At 43.7% G+C, this 19,840-nt stretch overlaps 2 protein-coding genes across 3 annotated transcripts in view; both read right to left on the reverse strand.

The window, feature by feature from the left end:
• tpcn2 (two pore segment channel 2) overlaps positions 1-14,951 on the reverse strand; it is a 35,053-nt gene extending 20,102 nt beyond the window's left edge. Inside the window, exons 1-6 of the mRNA XM_038269222.1 lie at positions 14,637-14,951; positions 7,092-7,147; positions 6,887-6,963; positions 3,350-3,527; positions 3,137-3,253; positions 1,953-2,059 (exon numbers count right to left, since the gene is read on the reverse strand). Coding sequence (XP_038125150.1) covers positions 1,953-2,059; positions 3,137-3,253; positions 3,350-3,527; positions 6,887-6,963; positions 7,092-7,147; positions 14,637-14,784 — 683 coding nt within the window. The 5' untranslated portion in view covers positions 14,785-14,951. The remainder of the gene's footprint in view (positions 1-1,952; positions 2,060-3,136; positions 3,254-3,349; positions 3,528-6,886; positions 6,964-7,091; positions 7,148-14,636) is intronic.
• A 2,215-nt stretch (positions 14,952-17,166) lies between these two features.
• Positions 17,167-19,840, reverse strand: part of nadsyn1 (NAD synthetase 1) — a 49,977-nt gene continuing 47,303 nt past the window's right edge. For both annotated transcript variants that reach the window (XM_038269221.1, XM_038269220.1), the window contains 2 exons: positions 17,652-17,828; positions 17,167-17,580 (listed from right to left, as the gene is read on the reverse strand). In XM_038269221.1, the coding sequence (XP_038125149.1) occupies positions 17,524-17,580; positions 17,652-17,828 (234 nt within the window). In that variant the 3' untranslated portion in view covers positions 17,167-17,523. The remainder of the gene's footprint in view (positions 17,581-17,651; positions 17,829-19,840) is intronic.

Consider the following 19,840-nt stretch of genomic DNA (forward strand, 5'->3'; position numbering starts at 1 on the left):
AGCTGGTTTTCCTTAGATAGAAAGCTTTGAATCAATCTGACTGGATGATCTGGTGAACTGGAAAGTGCCTTGTAATGACGTGTTGTGAATTTGGCGCTATAGAAATAAACTGAATTGAATTGATTGGAGGACAGCGCTACAACTGAAGGACAGGGCTATGATTGGAGGACAGGGATAGCCCTGAAAAAAGTGTAACATGTAGCTGTTCATTCAAACTAATGACTGTTACTGTAAACACAATAAAATTATCAATTTGATTGTGTTACTCATTCTTTTTGGATTTTGAGATGTCAAGTTTGATTTAACCTGAACTAAATGCACGTACAAAGGATCCAAAACAAAGTTTTTGATTTCTCTCAATATGTATATATTTATTCATGACCTGCAGGTAATTTCTTTGTATGAGTCAAATGTGAATTGTGCTTTGCACGCTGCAGTCAGAGCACGTGATAAAGTCCAAGTCCCAGACCGTGAGAGAGCGCCATTTTCATCGTCTCTACATCCTGGGTGGATTTCTCCGATAAATAAAAGCAATTAGGAAAAGTATTTGCATATAATCAATGTTATACCTGGCTAGTTAAGTAGTTAATATTAGCTAGCGGACGTGAGAGGGTTTACGCATTTACCTGATAACATTATGACAATGAATCGCTAACGTTATCTAGCCAAAAGCCCTGGCTTGTTCCACCAGGCTACATCCAGAGCTTAACAAACATTGCTTGAAGGTTCAGTGTGGAGTTTAGTTGGACTTAAATGCTGGATACCCGGCCGTCACTGGCAGCAGGAGCCTCTAGTGTTATAAAGAGCAGGAGGGCTGTACTGGTTAGCGTGTTAGCGACGGACGCCAACTGCTACCACTTGCTAAGGTTAGTTAACGTCAATCTGCACCACCTGGATTTACACCATTTGAGGCTATATTAACAATTAATACATATATTTAAGTAATCTGTTGGCCAGGTGTTAATAGAGTTTGTAAGATATGAAATGGAAATAATTTTTGAAGGAAAGTTAAATGAAATGTGAAAATTATAATTTGGTTATATTTAAATTAATTAACTGGTATCAATAAAAACACTATTTCATGTTAATAAGTTAAAATTAAGTACATTAGTTTGGTTCAATTTGAATATATTAGTTTGGTTCATTAACTGAAATGTTCAGAAAATCGTTAGGAACAGGGCAAAGATTTAAAGTTGGCCCAAGTGCAGAATTATTGTTTACATGAACATAAAATAATCAGGTCATAATAAGTGATTAAATTCAGATTCGTGAAGTATAATATTATAAATGTGATATCGAGCATAATTTTTTTTTATTTAAGCAAGGTTATACTTTTTACAGTGTGGCTAGGGTCACCTTACACTGATCACAGCCAACCTGCATCTATATTTTCCAGATAAATCACTGAAGATGGAGCAGATTTTCCGGAGACCCTTGCTAATGAAGCTACACACATATGTAGATTAAATTTATTTAAGCTTCTACATAGTATACACATTGAAATGGTTGATTTTTTGAACTTTAAGTTGAATTACATAGAAGGCTCCTAAATGACTACAGAGACTAATTGTACCCCTTTAAATATGAAAGCTTATTAATAAAAGAGCAGAACACAAAAACCCACAGAACCTGTGGTCCAGAAATAGAGTGCACAGAGAGCATGCTAAAAGAGAATCAGAACCGAACCTCTGATCCCAATTATTTCTTCTATGATTTGACAGTAATACAGGATAACAGAAGCCAACGCAACCCTACAGCTAACCATGAGCCTGCGGTCACATTTTAGCGAACCGGTCAGCAGAAGTGAGAAACTCTTCACACTCTGGTGGGTTTTTCATTTCATAATCAGTGAAATGACATCAGAAATATCTCAGTGAGCGAAAAGCATTCAGCTGCTGATGGAGGATCACTTCCAGTTACTGAATCACACTGATGCTTCTCTACTAACCCACCTGGCGATCTCAGGCAGGGTTCTCTTGATGCACTTCAGGGTCTTTTTCATCAGAGAGGAGTTCTGCAGAAGGAAGAATGGTCGAACAAGCCGTCGTACTCTCAGTTTCTAATTGAGAAGAAAATATATTTTTACCAAACAGAAGCAAAGTCCTCAGTTATTGCATGTGTTTATAATATTAATGAAATTTCTGGGACAGATGGATGGTTAAAACAACAAAAGAACAGCCTGGCACAGAAGACAAAGTCTAAAAAAACAAAGTTTCCAATTTAAATAAGAACAGAAAATCGTCACTAAACCTAAATAAGTCCTCTGAATAACTTTGAACTTAGTGAAGAAAATGTTTTTCTGATCTCTTTACTGAGGCTAGGGATCCTTGGGACAGATATTAGATGTAATCCTAGATTAATCCTAGGTTCCTATAATTTCTAAAAATAGAATGGGAGGCAGATCTTTTAGTTATCAGGCTCCTCTCCTGTGGAACCAACTACCAGTTTTAGTCCGTGAGGCAGACACCGTGTCAACTTTTAAGGCTAGGCTTAAAACTTTCCTTTTTGATAAAGCTTATAGTTAGAGTGGCTCAGGTTATCCTGAGCTATCTCTATAGTTATGCTGCTATAGGCTTAGACTGCTGGAGGACATAGGGACCCCTTTTTCCGTTCTGCCTGTGGAGGGGGCGGGTCTTTTGAAATAATTGCAAAAATCCCCCACAATAATTTTAAGTTCAACTCAAATCTACATCTACATGGTGAAAACCTGTGGATTAGGTAGGATAGACATTAGCATTAGCATTTGGCTTCTGGAACAGCACTGGATTCAACCCTTTTTAAATTATATTGATTTTAAATAAATTGAAGTCTGTTATAAAAAAAAGAAAAACAACAATATACATGAACTCTACCATAAATGTGTTGTGGTAGATAGTAAAGAATTACAAATTTTTTGTGGGCTTAAATATTATTTGTTTTTTCTACAACTTTCTGAGGAACGTCTATCATTTATCAGAGGGATGGGGGATCAGTGAGACGGTACATAACCAGTCTATCATCACAGAAACGGCAGGTCATTAACTAAAGACTCAAGTCAATATTATGTTGGATAAATGAGTCGATGTGAAGCTCTCAGCAGAACTGTTTATAGTTGACATCCTTTTTATTAAGGTTTATAGCTTAATTTGACATTTACCTCATCACACAGCATGCTGATGGATAGCACCCAGTCAACGATGGACACACAAATAACCACAGTGTAGCTGATTAGCCATTTACTCTTTCTGAATTCCTCCCAGCCAATCAGGTAGCTCTGAGTGGAGAAAGGGAAAAAATGAACAAACGTTAGCAAACAATGCCAATGTGCACCTTGGAGCTTCTCAAACAGCTGCTACAATCCGGTCTTTACTTTGACTGCCAGATCGAAGCAGAAGATGATGATGCAGAGCATCTCCACGCTCTCTGTGGCGCCACAAGGAGGCTCATATGGTACTGATCGGTGGTGGGGATCCGAGGAGACCGAGAGTGACGAAGGACGCTCTATGAATGCCAGCAACAACACAACTGCAATGATGGTCCCCAGGATCCTGAAACAGGAACCATGGGAAATGTCTATGGATAGGGCCACAGCATACTACAGCTTTCTTTGCTTTTATGGTTTCAATGATTAACTTTAGATGTCTGAGTGAAAGTGGCCTTCATGCATAATGATCTAAATCTTGTCCTCTTAGATCTTCAGGAACCTTGGAAAGCAGGATAATGTCACCCCATTACAATGTCCCCAACATGTCCACTATGAAGCTTGAGAAACACATAACCAGTCACCTGTCAGAAGATTACTAGCTCCGTGACTGACCAGGAACAGTAAGCAGTTAGAGCCACTGTTAGGTTGACGAGCAAAGCCAGCGTCATTGATATATCTGTGAAGATTCTCAGTCATCCAGGTCATCGTCAAGCTTGACAAGTTCAGTTTAAGCAACTGGATGTGGAGTTTTCTAGAAGACGTTTCTCCTGCCATCCGAGAGGATTCTTTGGTTCTAACTAGTGGTGGGGACCACTGAGATTGGCCAATCGAGTAGGAGAGATACCTTTTGTTCCCCCTAATTCTTTGTTCCACCTACAGTATATCAATCTCAATGCTCTCCACCATTAGTTAGAACTAAGGAACTGATACAGTCAGTAGCTCTTCTGGTACAGTTATTAGCTCCTCTGGTACAGTCAGTAGCTCTTTTTGGTACAGTCAGTAGCTCTTCTGGTACAGTCAGTAGCTCCTCTGGTACAGTTATTAGCTCCTCTGGTACAATCAGTAGGTCCTCTGGTACAGTCAGTAGCTCTTTTTTGGTAGTCAGTAGCTTTTCTGGTACGGTCAATAGGTCCTCTGGTACAGTCAGTAGCTCCTCTGGTACAGTCATGAGCTCCTCTGGTACAATCAGTAGCTCCTCTGGTACAATCAGTAGGTCCTCTGGTACAGTCAGTAGCTCTTCTGGTACAATAAGTAGCTCCTCTGGTGAAATCAGTAGGTCCTCTGGTACAGTCAGTAGCTCTTCTGGTACAGTCAGTAGCTCTTCTGGTACAATAAGTAGCTCCTCTGGTGAAATCAGTAGGTCCTCTGGTACAGTCAGTAGCTCTTCTGGTACAGCCAGTAGCTCCTCTGGTACAGTCAGTAGCTCCTCTGGTACAGTCAGTAGCTCTTTTTGGTACAGCCAGTAGTTCCTCTGGTACAGTCAGTAGCTTGTCTGATACAGTCAGTAGCTTGTCTGGTATAGTCAGTAGTTCTTCTGGTACAGCCAGTAGCTCCTCTGGTACAGTCAGTAGCTCCTCTGGTACAGTCAGTAGCTCTTTTTGGTACAGCCAGTAGTTCCTCTGGTACAGTCAGTAGCTTGTCTGATACAGTCAGTAGCTTGTCTGGTACAGTCAGTAGCTTGCCTGGTACAGTCAGTAGCTCGTCTGGTACAGTCAGTAGCTCGTCTGGTACAGTCAGTAGCTCCTCTGGTAGAGTCAGTAGCTCTTCCGGTACAGCCAGTAGCTTGTCTGGTACAGTCAGTAGCTCCTCTGGTACAGCCAGTAGTTCCTCTGGTACAGTCAGTAGCTCTTCTGGTACAGTCAGTAACTCTTCTGGTACAGTCAGTAACTCTTCTGGTACAGTCAGTAGCTTGTCAGGTACAGTCAGTAGCTCTTTTTGGTACAGCCAGTAGCTTCTCTGGTACAGTCAGTAGCTCTTCTGGTACAGTCAGTAGCTTGTCTGGTACAGTCAGTAGCTTGTCTGGTACAGTCAGTAGTTCCTCTGGTACAGTCAGTAGCTCTTTTTGGTACAGCCAGTAGTTCCTCTGGTACAGTCAGTAGCTCTTCTGGTACAGTCAGGAGCTCTTCTGGTACAGTCAGTAGCTTGTCTGGTACAGTCAGTAGCTTGTCTGGTACAGTCAGTAGTTCCTCTGGTACAGTCAGTAGCTCTTTTTGGTACAGCCAGTAGTTCCTCTGGTACAGTCAGTAGCTCTTCTGGTACAGTCAGTAGCTCTTCTGGTACAGTCAGTAGCTTGTCTGGTACAGTCAGTAGCTTGTCTGGTACAGTCAGTAGTTCCTCTGGTACAGTCAGTAGCTCTTTTTGGTACAGCCAGTAGTTCCTCTGGTACAGTCAGTAGCTCTTCTGGTACAGTCAGGAGCTCTTCTGGTACAGTCAGGAGCTCTTCTGGTACAGTCAGTAGCTCTTCCGGTACAGTCAGTAGCTCCTCTGGTACAGTCAGTAGCTCTTCTGGTACAGTCAGTAGCTCCTCTGGTACAGTCAGTAGCTCCTCTTTTACAGTCAGTAGCTCCTCTGGTACAGTCAGTAGCTCTTCCGGTACAGTCAGTAGCTCCTCTGGTACAGCCAGTAGTTCCTCTGGTACAGTCAGTAGCTCTTCTGGTACAGTCAGTTGCTTGTCTGGTACAGTCAGTAGCTCCTCTGGTATAGTCAGTAGCTCTTTTTGGTACAGCCAGTAGCTTCTCTGGTACAGTCAGTAGCTCTTCTGCTACAGTCAGTAGCTTGTCTGGTACAGTCAGTAGCTGCTCTGGTACAGTCAGTAGCTCTTTTTGGTACAGCCAGTAGTTCCTCTGGTACAGTCAGTAGCTCTTCTGGTACAGTCAGTAGCTTGTCTGGTACAGTCAGTAGCTCTTCTGGTACAGTCAGTAGCTTGTCTGGTACAGTCAGTAGCTCCTCTGGTACGGTCAGTAGCTCCTCTGGTACAGTCAGTAGCTCTTTTTGGTACAGCCAGTAGCTCCTCTGGTACAGTCAGTAGCTCCTCTGGTACGGTCAGTAGCTCCTCTGGTACAGTCATTTGCTCCTCTGGTACAGTCAGTAGCTCCTCTGGTACAGGCAGTAGCTCCTCTGGTACAGGCAGTAGCTCTTCTGGTACAGGCAGTAGCTCTTCTGGTACAGTCATTTGCTCCTCTGGTACAGGCAGTAGCTCCTCTGGTACAGTCAGTAGCTCCTGCACCATGTCACCCTTTAACCTCATATGTTCTTGGCTCCTCCAGGCACTCCAAAAGTGCTGCACTGAGGAGACTTCAGACTTCAGGCTGGTTACATTATGTTGGCAAATTAAATTCTTCTGTACAGTATGATTTATTTACAGGACAGTTTAAGGTGTTTTATAGGAAAATAAAATCCCAGAGATAAAATATCTCAAAGCACCAAATATATCCAAGTCCAAAGCAAACAAACAAAATAAAAATCCCAACAAACTGAGAGAGTGACTTCAACAATATTTAATGAATGTATGTAACAGGGCAAACCCAGTAGCCTCACTACGATAAAACATCAAACAGCTCCTTTCATCAGACAGCTCTGCGACTTCAGAAAATTAGCTGTACATTTCCAGAATTTAAAAACAGTCCGAATAATCAGCATGGAAAACATGGACTGGCCTTGACCGTGTGGAACCAGAGCCGCTGGTGAACAGTGCAAACTCACCACTGGCATAGTTTGGAGTAGTACCATCGGTACAGGCGTAGTGAGCCAGGATCCACCCGGTGGTTGATGGAGCGGTACTACAAACAGGAAGATTGGATCAATACAGCAGTTAATAAATGAATACGTCTACTATCGAACATGTCCAAACTTTATCCCCCGTACAGAGCTATACATTGAGGTCTCTTAAAATTATCAGGATACTCACATGGATGGCATCTTCTATGAAGACAACAGCTTGCTGGATGTAAATGTCCTTGTTATCTGTGACAAACAAAACCAGGAGAAGCAGATGAGCTACGGTTTCAGACAGTCATTAAAGCTCACCTTTCTCATCGCGGTTCTTTGCAAATAGCCGTGGGTCGGAAGAGAAAAAGTGTCCAAGAGGTGTATGAGAAGAAAAGTAAGGCCTCAGAAGAGGCAGATATATCCCAGAATGCTTTGCACAGAGAGCTATCCTCACAAAGCCTTATGGAATTTACTGTCACAACAGCCAGCTGTCATCATAGGTTGTCGCTACCAGACTGCGGCGAAAACAAAATGGCGCAGGAACCGCTCAGTGGACCAACAGGGAAACAATCATCTGTACAAACGGTCAGTTAACTGAGTTCACTATAAAGTTCACTATATAGTCCCTGCTCTATATAGAATTTAGGGGTTAGGATGGATGTTGGGTACAGTAAGCTTGTATAAGCCATAGACATTATATACGTAGACGCCTCATTGGACGCTGGCCTACGTGCCTAGAGGGCGGCCATCTTGGATCAGACCACAGTTCAGATAGCTGCTGTCAGAATGAACAGGAGGCACCTTAGATCTCATTTTAATCACATGAAAGACGAGTCAGAGATATCACAATAATCTCTAACATGTCACAACGCCTTAAAAAGACCCCCCAAAAAAAAAAAAAATATATATATATATATATATTTATATATATATATATATATTTATATACAGTACATATACACTCACCGGCCACTTTATTAGGTACCCCATGCTAGTAACGGGTTGGACCCCCTTTTGCCTTCAGAACTGCCTCAATTCTTCATGGCATAGATTCAACAAGGTGCTGGAAGCATTCCTCAGGGAGTTTGGTCCATATTGACATGATGGCATCACACAGTTGCCACAGATTTGTCGGCTGCACATCCATGATGCGAATCTCCCGTTCCACCACATCTCAAAGATGCTCTATTGGATTGAGATCTGGTGACTGTGGAGGCCATTTGAGTACAGTGAACTCTTTGTCATGTTCAAGAAACTAGTCTGAGATGATTCCAGCTTTATGACATGGTGCATTATCCTGCTGAAAGTAGCCATCAGAAGTTGGGTACATTGTGGTCATAAAGGGATGGACATGGTCAGCAACAATACTCAGGTAGGCTGTGACATTGCAACGATGCTCAATTGGTACCAAGGGGCCCAAAGAGTGCCAAGAAAATATTCCCCACACCATGACACCACCACCACCAGCCTGAACCGTTGATACAAGGCAGGATGGATCCATGCTTTCATGTTGTAGACGCCAAATTCTAACCATACCATCCGAATGTCGCAGCAGAAATCAAGACTCATCAGACCAGGCAACGTTTTTCCAATCTTCTATTGTCCAATTTCGATGAGCTTGTGCAAATTGTAGCCTCAGTTTCCTGTTCTTAGCTGAAAGGAGTGGCACCCGGTGTGGTCTTCTGCTGCTGTAGCCCATCTGCCTCAAAGTTCGAAATACTGTGCATTCAGAGATGCTCTTCTGCCCACCTGGCTTGTAACGGGTGGTTATTTGAGTCACTGTTGCCCTTCTATCAGCTCGAACCAGTCTGGCCATTCTCCTCTGACCTCTGGCATCAACAAGGCATTTCCGCCCACAGAACTGCCGCTCACTGGATGTTTTTTTTTTTTTCGGACCATTCTCTGTAAACCCTAGAGATGGTTGTGCGTGAAAATCCCAGTAGATCAGCAGTTTCTGAAATACTCAGACCAGCCCTTCTGGCACAATCATGCCACGTTCAAAGTCACTCAAATCACCTTTCTTCCCCATACTGATGCTCGGTTTGAACTGCAGGAGATTGTCTTGACCATGTCTACATGCCTAAATGCACTGAGTTGCCGCCATGTGATTGGCTGCTTAGAAATTAAGTGTTAACGAGCAGTTGGACCGGTGTACCTAATAAAGTGGCCGGTGAGTGTATATATATGTAATGTATATGAATAAATATATATATATATATATATATATATTATATACATATATTTATATACATTACATATATCTATTATATACATTACATATATCTATATATATTTATACTCACCGGCCACTTTATTAGGTACACCAGTCCAACTGCTCGTTAACACTTAATTTCTAAGCAGCCAATCACATGGCAGCAACTCAGTGCATTTAGGCATGTAGATATGGTCAAGGCAATCTCCTGCAGTTCAAAACGAGCATCAGTATGGGGAAGAAAGGTGATTTGAGTGACTTTGAACGTGGCATGATTGTTGGTGCCAGAAGGGCTGGTCTGAGTATTTCAGAAACTGCTGATCTACTGGGATTTTCACGCACAACCATCTCTAGGGTTTACAGAGAATGGTCCGAAAAAGAAAAAACATCTAGTAAGTGGCAGTTCTGTGGGTGGAAATGCCTTGTTGATGCCAGAGGTCAGAGGAGAATGGCCAGACTGGTTCGAGCTGATCGAAGGGCAACAGTGACTCAAATAACCACCCGTTACAACCAAGTTGGGCAGAAGAGAATCTCTGAACGCAAAGTACGTCGAACTTTGAGGCAGATGGGCTGCAGCAGCAGAAGACCACACCGGGTGCCACTCCTTTCAGCTAAGAACAGGAAACTGAGGCTACAATTTGCACAAGCTCATCGAAATTGGACAATAGAAGATTGGAAAAACGTTGCCTGGTCTGATGAGTCTCGATTTCTGCTGCGACATTCGGATGGTAGGGTCAGAATTTGGCGTCTACAACATGAAAGCATGGATCCATCCTGCCTTGTCTCAAGGGTTCAGGCTGGTGGTGGGTGTGTCATGGTGTGGGGAATATTTTCTTGGCACTCTTTGGGCCCCTTGGTACCAATTGAGCATCGTTGCAACGCCACAGCCTACCTAAGTACTGTTGCTGACCATGTCCATCCCTTTATGACCACAATGTACCCAACTTCTGATGGCTACATTCAGCAGGATAATGCGCCATGTCATAAAGCTGGAATCATCTCAGACTGGTTTCTTGAACCTGACAATGAGTTCACTGTACTCAAATGGCCTCCACAGTCACCAGATCTCAATCCAATAGAGCATCTTTGGGATGTGGTGGAACGGGAGATTCGCATCATGGATGTGCAGCCGACAAATCTGCGGCAACTGTGTGATGCCATCATGTCAATATGGACCAAACTCCCTGAGGAATGCTTCCAGCACCTTGTTGAATCTATGCCACAAAGAATTGAGGCAGTTCTGAAGGCAAAAGGGGGTCCAACCCGTTACTAGCATGGGGTACCTAATAAAGTGGCTGGTGAGTGTATATGACATGCATTAACTGATTAAAGGACAAATGTTCACATATGCATAAATAACAATAAAGAAATCATAAAGATAGTTGAACAACAGTTTTGGAACAAGTTTAGACAAACTCATAAGGACAAAAAGCCTTTAGATAGACACAACATTAATTTACTATTCAACAACAAGACAACAAAGTCTTGACAATGAAAATGGAAAAAAAAGAAATAAAAATTAACATTAAATTAATTAGAAAAAACAAAATAATAACTTTACTAATTTTTATAAATCACATTACAACAAACTTTCCTCTATAGATCATAATACTCTTTAAAAATACTGAATGCATGTTCAGTTTAAATAGTTTGAATGTGAATAACTCTGTGTAATCTAACCGAAAGGTCATTTTAGACTTGGTTTTGTTCTTTTAAGGGGTTTTGAGATTATTATAATATCATCTCTGACTCGTCTTTCATGTGATTAAAATGAGATCTAAGGCGCCTCCTGTTCATTCTGACAGCAGCTGTCTGAACTGTGGTCTGATCCAAGATGGCTGCCCTCTAGGTATGTCGGCCTTGCTGCCGGCAACGTCCAATGAGGCGTCTACGTCTTTAATGTCCATGGTATGAGATATGAAAACAGCCACTTTTAAATGGAGAGTGCACAATGAGAATTGGGCCCGTGCACGTTCTCGCATGTGCAATTTTTTAAAGTTGAAAAGAATAAAAAAATAAATATTCTCGAAAATCCTGCACAACACCTTTAAGATTGATGAGCAAATATCCTGTCTCTAGCTGCTCATCCAGGAGAGAATCCTGTAAAGTCAATTACTGGAAGCAATCAGCTGTTTGTTTTTTTATCTTATTATCTGTAAAAAATGATGAGCAGGAGAAGCAAAGTTTTAAAAGATTAGAATCTATCAATTAAGATATTTAATTAATTGTGTTATTGAGATAAAGCGACTTGTCAATATTATTAAGCCGTACTCGGTCCCGTAAGTGGAATTAATGTGTTAACAGATAAACTGAGAGTGCTATGGCTCACAGAATACGGCAGGCAGTTTCTCATTTAATTTTTCTCCCTCAAACATTCCTATCCCTGTCTGTCTCAGGTTGAGCAGTGAGGTGGACTCAGTCAGACTCAGGTGGAGCTGATCTGCTGTTTCACACAGAAACTGTTCGAACCGTCTGCTGATGACTTCAGTTGTTCCACAGGAACCTGATGAGTCATGAACTCGTGTGGTTTGCTGACTCAGTGTATCACAGCAGGGAGTGTCCTGCAACCACAGCTACTCAGACACCCCCCCACACAACATGTCAAAGCTGTGCTGGTTTGGGCAGCATGGCGCTGCAGCCAGGGGGGGAATTACCATTAAGCAGTACCAGGCAGCCGCCTAGGGCCCCAAGTTCCTGGGGGCCCCGTAAAACTCAGTTTCCATGTAGGTTAATACAACTATTCCTTATTTATGCACATTAATTATAATATAATAATATTATAATATTAAGTGTGTCGCAGCACCCCCCCCCCCCCACCCCCTTCAGTGTCCACCATATTGGATCAGTCCATTTGCTGCACATGTTCAGAAAGGTCCAAACAGACAGCAGCAAACCATTTGAAAACAAACGATGCAAAGAGCAGTGTTGCCAACTTAGCGCTTTAGTCGCTATATTTAGCCACTTTTCAGACCCCTCTAGCACTTTGATTTCTAACAAGTTCCTAGCGCCAAATCTAGAGACTTTTTTCTGCTACTGGAGACTTTGGAGACAACATCTAAAAGCAGCGAACTCTGCTCTCCAGAGCAAGTAGATTGGTAACCCCGCCTCCTGCTCTCCTCTATCTTGTCTGCTGTCATGATTCATGCAGCTATTATTTCATCCAAATGAAAAATGGAGAACAGAGAAGCAGATCATGGCTTGTCTACAGTGAAAAGAAGGACTGGGTTATTTACTTTGGCCTTTTTGGAAACACAGGAAGGAGCAATCAGCTAAGTGAGCTTAGTGCTTGGAAAAAATCTTTCATTCCTTTAGAGACAGCATGAAAAGTCAGCTGAGTACAAAACATAGAGAGGAAAACAAGAAGAAAAGGGACAAGAAGAGAGGGACACAACCTAGAACAGATAATGGATGTCTATTCTATTAACATTTCTCTATCTGTAGAATGGGTCTGTTCTATGTCTTCTCCATTCAGAGGGCCCCCTGCCTTGTCTTTGCCTGGGGCCCCTCTTTTCCTAAGTCTCCAACATGTCTCTGGCTTTAACCTCCATAAAAATAGCCACTGGGTTGATAACCAGTCGTGACAAAAGTCGTTCTGAAGTGACCAGGCTGCTGTATGAGAGCTGGGGGGATTCTGGCCCTGCTGGTTGGAAGGTTTCAGTGTCTAACTGGGAGCTACCAACAGTAAGACCCCCCCCCCCCCCACTGACATGCTTTATATCTGTAGCTGGGTCCGTCCTGTGCTGCTAGAAGGTTTTAGTGTCTAAATGCCTGAAAGCTTAGAGCAAAATTATAAAGAAAACAGGTCTGATAAAAGCTGAACTTTGTCTTCAGAGCGCGATGACATCACAGCAGCGTCTGCTCACCGTGACGATAAAAGGTCAGCATTGACTGTCTGAGAGAAACATGGCCGCCAAGAGCTGCAGGCAGAAACCAAAATATGAAACTGGTTCCTCCATGTTTGATAAGATCAGACTGAGCTGGAGACCAGGAGGACAGGTCCACAAAGAGGACAGATCCACACAGAGGACCAGGAGGACAGATCCACACAGAGGACAGATCCACACAGAGGACCAGGAGGACAGATCCACACAGAGGACAGATCCACACAGAGGACCAGGAGGACAGATCCACACAGAGGACATATCCACACAGAGGACCAGGAGGACAGGTCCACACAGAGGACAGATCCACACAGAGGACCAGGAGGACAGATCCACAGAGAGGACAGATCCACACAGAGGACCAGGAGGACAGATCCACACAGAGGACATATCCACACAGAGGACCAGGAGGACAGGTCCACACAGAGGACAGATCCACACAGAGGACCAGGAGGACAGATCCACACAGAGGACAGATCCACACAGAGGACCAGGAGGACAGATCCACACAGAGGACCAGGAGGACAGATCCACACAGAGGACATATCCACACAGAGGACCAGGAGGACAGGTCCACACAGAGGACCAGGAGGACAGGTCCACACAGAGGACAGATCCACACAGAGGACCAAGAGGACAGATCGACACAGAGGACATATCCACACAGAGGACCAGGAGGACAGGTCCACACAGAGGACCAGGAGGACAGATCCACACAGAGGACCAGGAGGACAGGTCCACACAGAGGACCAGGAGAACAGGTCCACACAGAGGACCAGGAGGACAGATCCACACAGAGGACCAGGAGGACAGGTCCACACAGAGGACAGATCCACACAGAGGACCAGGAGGACAGATCCACACAGAAGACCAGGAGGACAGATCCACACAGAGGACCAGGAGGACAGGTCCACAAAGAGGACAGATCCACACAGGGGACCAGGAGGACAGGTCCACAAAGAGGACAGATCCACACAGAGGACCAGGAGGACAGATCGACACAGAGGACATATCCACACAGAGGACCAGGAGGACAGGTCCACACAGAGGACCAGGAGGACAGGTCCACACAGAGGACAGATCCACACAGAGGACCAGGAGGACAGATCCACACAGAAGACCAGGAGGACAGATCCACACAGAGGACCAGGAGGACAGGTCCACAAAGAGGACAGATCCACACAGGGGACCAGGAGGACAGGTCCACAAAGAGGACAGATCCACACAGAGGACCAGGAGGACGGGTCCACAAAGAGGACAGATCCACACAGAGGACCAGGAGGACGGGTCCACAAAGAGGACAGATCCACACAGAGGACCAGGAGGACGGGTCCACAAAGAGGACAGATCCACACAGAGGACCAGAAGGACAGGTCCACAAAGAGGACAGATCCACACAGAGGACCAGGAGGACAGATATACACATAGGGATAGAAGACAGGGCTGTGGAGAGAGCATGATGGGACAGTATGAGGGACATCATGAGGGGACAGCGGGCACAAAGTCTGTCCCATCGGGTGACTTCTGGAACCAGAGCAGGACAAACTTTCTGATGTTTCCCTGCAGCTTCACTCCGGTAATAACCTGTTAATGTCGCTGCAATAAGTCCCCCTGCTGTCCCGTCCTGTCCCCCTGCTGTACCGTCCCGTACCTCCGTCCAAACGGCAGCAGTCCTCGGCAGCAGAGTAGGACATCCGCCTGCTGGCCCGCGAACCTCCGCGGCTCCTTCCGGGCCCGGAGCCATAGTCCCCGGTGTGTCCGTCCTCCTCAGGCCGGCTCAGCAGCCGGTCCGTTTCCATCCAGGAGGTGTAGAGCTGGGGGACAGCAGCTCAGCACACTCCGAGTCTTTGGGACTTCAGGAAGTCCAGGAAGCTGAGCGCGCGGAGGAACCTGGCTGTTATTTAGGAAGTCAACTTCTGCTCCTCCCATTTCACTCAGGTTGTTTGTTCCTCACCTCTTTAACTTCAATAAAATAGACCCCCCCCCCCCCCCCCCCCCACCATTCCTCCAGGCTTACGTCATGGTTTCCTTTTTAGCTGCGGCTCTTCACATGTTTTTTTTTTTTTTTTTTTTTTTGTACATGTCCAGTTCTCTGGATCAGGTGTAACTTGGATCTATGTTAGACACAACCAGACTGGTTTTACGGTGAAACTAACTGCTAAGAAGCGCATAGAGCTTAGAAAGAAGATCGATTACAGTGAAGTTCCCACCTTTCACTGCTCAGTGGGGCTGAATGCTGCAGCAGTGTCAGGAAGCCTTTTTTGTGGTTTCCTTATATTCCTAAAGAGCAATTCCCTCTCAGTCTTCTAAAACTATAATGGGAAGTAATCTTTCAGTTATCTGGCTTAAAACTTTCCTTTTTGATAAAGCTTCTAGTTAGAGAGGCTCAGGTTATCCTGAGCTATCTCTATAGTTGTGCTGCTATAGGCTTAGACTGCTGGAGGACATAGGGACCCCTTTTTCATCATTCTATCTCTATTCTCCCACTTTGCAGAATCTGTTAGTTCAATCTCTAACGTTCTGCTCTCTCTGCTTTTTCTCATAGTAGCTTCATCTGGTCTGTTCCTGTTTGGCTGTGACTCCATCCTGGAGAGAAATATCAGCTGTGCTGCTGCCATCAACACCTTTGTTTCTAGATGTTGGAGCTTGGCCTGTTTTCCAGTGTAGTCCTGTTTCTCTGACTGTGACTAACTGGATGTGCTCTCTTCATCCTCTGACATGGGAGCTGGCTCGGAGCTCGTCTGCCTGGCTATGTGTTTCCTGGACGGGGCCGCCTGTGGAGCTGGTTGACAGTTGCCTTTTGTATCTATGCTTCTTTTTCTATGTCACTTCCTCACCGCCTATCAAAGCTAGTTCGTGATTGTCCCTCTTTCGCTGTGGTGTTAAATAACATAGCAGTTGTATTCATAAAAACGTTCCCCAGTAAAAGTCGCCCTATGGCCCTATTTTAATCACTCAAGTAAAACAAAGTAAGATGTATTTGGTAGGAAGGCTTCTGAAGTACTGATGTTTGGATTATAACATCTGATTTAATGTTTAGATATGATGGAGACAGACAGAGATGCACAAAGATTAACATACAAATAAAAATCCATACAATAACTTTTTCCCCAAAAACTATTTTTCCAGCATTAAACTTCTGAAACCAATCGTTGTAGGGAGAAATATATATGCGTTTATCCAGATGGGCTGTTTTTTTCTGCATCTCCTGGTTCTTGGCACAGAAAACAGGGTAATTCATGATGGTTTAGTTCTATAATCTTTTCGATGTGTACATGTTTTCTCCATCCATTAATTCGTCTGTTAGTGAAGAATATGTCAGTTCAACCATTTGGATTTTTGAGGATTTCAGGCGTTTAATGGAAGCTAACAAGAAGCTAATGGTGACCGCATGGTACGCCAGCCTGACAGGTTTCTAAAGCTAAAACCAGCTTTATTTCACTAAAGGTTGAAATAATACAGAGTTAACATTCATCTGTCTCCTCATATTTTAATTACATTTAATAACTGGTAAACATTCTCAGTCATCCAGGTCATCGTCATTCCAAAAAAGTTAAAATCAATCCTCTGGACTTTGTTTCCAAGTTTGAAGACGTTTCTCTTCCATCCAGGAAGATTTTTCAATCCAAAATGTCAGAAATAGCGTTTAGTTCCAGGTTTTACCCAGCAGCCCAACAAAGCCTGGTTTTAGTTTAGAAAACATGCAAATAGAAACAGATGAACGGGTCCCCCCCTTTGGAATGGGGGTCGTTTGGCTTCTTTGTTAGCCTGCAATGCCCCATACCTGTCTATGTCTCTGAAAGAGGGGTTGTTAGAGGGAATTGTTTTCCTGGCTGAATAGGAGAGGTCTTCTGTTCTCCTGTAAAGGGGTTGGGGCTGCGATTATAGCGGGAAGGAATCAACTCTATTGCTGCTTTGAAGGTTATTGAAAGTTGAAATCTGAGAGTCTCCCCTCTGTTTAAGGTTGGTTCTTCTTTCTTAACATAGATGGCTTCCTTCATGCCCCTCTCAAACCACCTGTCTTCTTTGTCCAAAATGTGAACGTTCTGATCCTAAAACGATGTCCATAAGGTGTAGCTGTAGCAGACATTTAATAACCAAAATATGACCGAAGGCTCTTTTAAGATGAATCATTTAACTAAATGTTATTGATTTCTGATTAATCAAATAAATAAATGAAAATGATTTAACCCATGTTTTATTCACCTTTGGGTCACAACTGTGAATTAGTCTGAACACATTCCAGTCTCTTTGCACAGCAGCTTAGTTTAGATTCACTAAATTAGTCAAGAGAATAAGTGAGAATAAGTTTGATGATCAGGAGTTCCTCAGAAGCTCAGGAAGACGGACCAGACCCAGTTGATTCTGACCCATAGTCAACAGATCAGAATCAAAAGCCTTTATTGTTCTTTTCTGGTCCAGCTAACCAAGCAGGAAGTACTCATCACCATGGAAACATCATCGTATATTTTAGGCAAACTGGATCTGAGATTAAAAAATTCCCGTTGGGTCCTCTGCAGAGCCTGGGACAGACTGATTTACACCGACCCCCTCTGGTCCAAACCGGCGGCGCCGGCTGATGGTATTTGGGAAACCTGCAGGAAGGAGAACCATTAGATCCAAGTGTTCTGAGGTTAGCCACACCCAGCTCCCATCAGCTTCCTACCTGCTGATCGATGCGTCTGAACTGCCAGCTCCAGCGCGTGTTGTAGAGGAAAGGTCGAAGGTCAAAGCGGTTGTCTTCGGGGCTGTAGCTCTCTGCGTGGTAGGACGGCGTCACCGTGGTCATCTTATGGCGGTTCACCGAGTACATCCTGAAGAAGTGCTTCACCTTCTGAGCCACCTGAGCAGAGAGAGACCTGGTTCACTGCCATAAAGATGGAAAGGTGTGTGGGTGGAGCTCTGAGCAGCCAATCAGAACACAGACGCGTGGTAACAGGAAGCTTTTAGCTGCTAAAGCTTAAACACTTTACAGGGCAGGATTCTGATCACCTGCAAGCCCCTTACAAATAGAGTCCCCCCCGTCGTCCCTCAGTGAGATCTAGAAGCACAAGATCTATATCCATCCATTCAGCACAGATCCTGCTACATGGCTGTACCTCTGATTTTGGCATGTGACCATTTAGATGAGCCTTTGAATGATAGATTACCTGCTGGAAATTAAGATGGAAAAAAGTTAAGTCAAGAAAAAAAGGTAAAAAGCTGATATAAAAGTTAAAAAGTAAAGTTAAAAAGGCGAAATAGAAATAACTCAGGTAAACTGGTTTTTCAGCTGCTGTGGGTGTAAATCACAGCTGGGCAATTCCAGTTCCTGAATGCCGCTATCCTGCAACTTTTCAGTTCACCCTTGGTTGGACACACCTGGATCAAATAGCTGAGATGCTCCTCTGTAAGTCATCGAAATGCTTCATCCAGGTGTGTTGAACCAAAGGCACATCTAAAGCCTCTTTCCCACTAAAAACAGCAGGTTAACACAGTTTTTCAATAGGTGTGTATTTGTATGGGGGGGTCACCATACATTATTAATACTATATTGCACTATCACCATTGCAGTATCCATGTTGCTCAGGGTTTGAGTCATTCCCATCATCCACGGTGACTGCCTCAACTACAGCTACAGTATTCGCCATTCAAAATGGAACTTCCCCGTAACAACCGGCTATAAGCCAGCGGAATGGCAGCAAAATCCCCTCCAACTTCCAGGCCACTGGCCTTCTCCTGGGTGTGCATATTTTTTTTACTCTGATTCCACCCTTTAACTGAATTACAGGGTCTGACCAGGAGATGATGCTTCTCTTTAGATCTTAATTTCCACAAATCATGACAGAAAGAATATTTTAGTACAAAGATTGATGTACGGAAATTGTAGGGGAACAGCCAGGGACCAGCCGAGGGGCCATCAAGGAAAGTGAGGAAATTTTGAAAGGCTGCTACTGCATAGCGCTGCACCACACAGCAAAAGGGCTCCACGGCTCTATCTGCCAGAGAGACGATACAAACTTTAGTCCCAAAAGTTAGAAAATTTCTATTTGAAAAAAAAATCCTGTCCTAAAATCTGTGTTTTTCTCGTTATCTTCTGCAGGCCAGTTAGTTCTACGTAAGCCTGAACACCTAAATTCAGCCAATCATATATCAACGGTCATCTGTCAATCAAATGTTTCCGGTCATATCATCTTGATTCATTTATATTCCAAATACAATTTATAATTTGAATCACAGGGCTATTTTTATCTCTATGGTTCAGTATTTTCTCAAGTAGCAACTTTAACTGCTATACTTTCCTGTCTTAAAAGGCGGAACTCTTCTAGTCTAAAAACAACTCATTTGTTGAAATGGGGGGACCTATTGTTTGAACCCCTTAGAGGCTTTTAAAAACAAAAATGTCTTTTTTGCGCTTTATGAAACAAAGTACCCTATATTTTGTGGATGTACAGCTACATTTCTCATGTAAGTTTGCGTAGTTTTAACACAAACATTTATTTTTCATATTGCACCAGTACAGTTAATGAGCAACCTGTACTTGTGTGCTTGTTTGTTCTGTCTAAAATGTTTATTTTGGAATAAAGAGGTTAGTATAAAAAATATTTTTTGTCCGATTCATCGATTAATCGAAAAAATAATCGGCCGATTCATCGATTTTTAAAATAATCGTTAGTTGCAGCCCTAGTCCCAGTGTTCACGGGGATGGACGTCTGTGTCTTCGGCCGGCGTAGAGCTAACAGAACTGGCAGTGTTGCGAGGCAAGGGCTCAAACATGTACAGCTGGAAGCCTTCTACACCAAACCAAGCTTCTGCCGCCCTGGCGTCCTTTCCAAAACATCTTCATCCCCGCTTTCCTCCTCTAAATAAAAAATG

Source organism: Cyprinodon tularosa, unplaced genomic scaffold, assembly GCF_016077235.1.
Source record: "Cyprinodon tularosa strain WSP-4 unplaced genomic scaffold, ASM1607723v1 ctg724, whole genome shotgun sequence".
NCBI classification, from domain to species: Eukaryota; Metazoa; Chordata; class Actinopteri; order Cyprinodontiformes; family Cyprinodontidae; genus Cyprinodon; species Cyprinodon tularosa.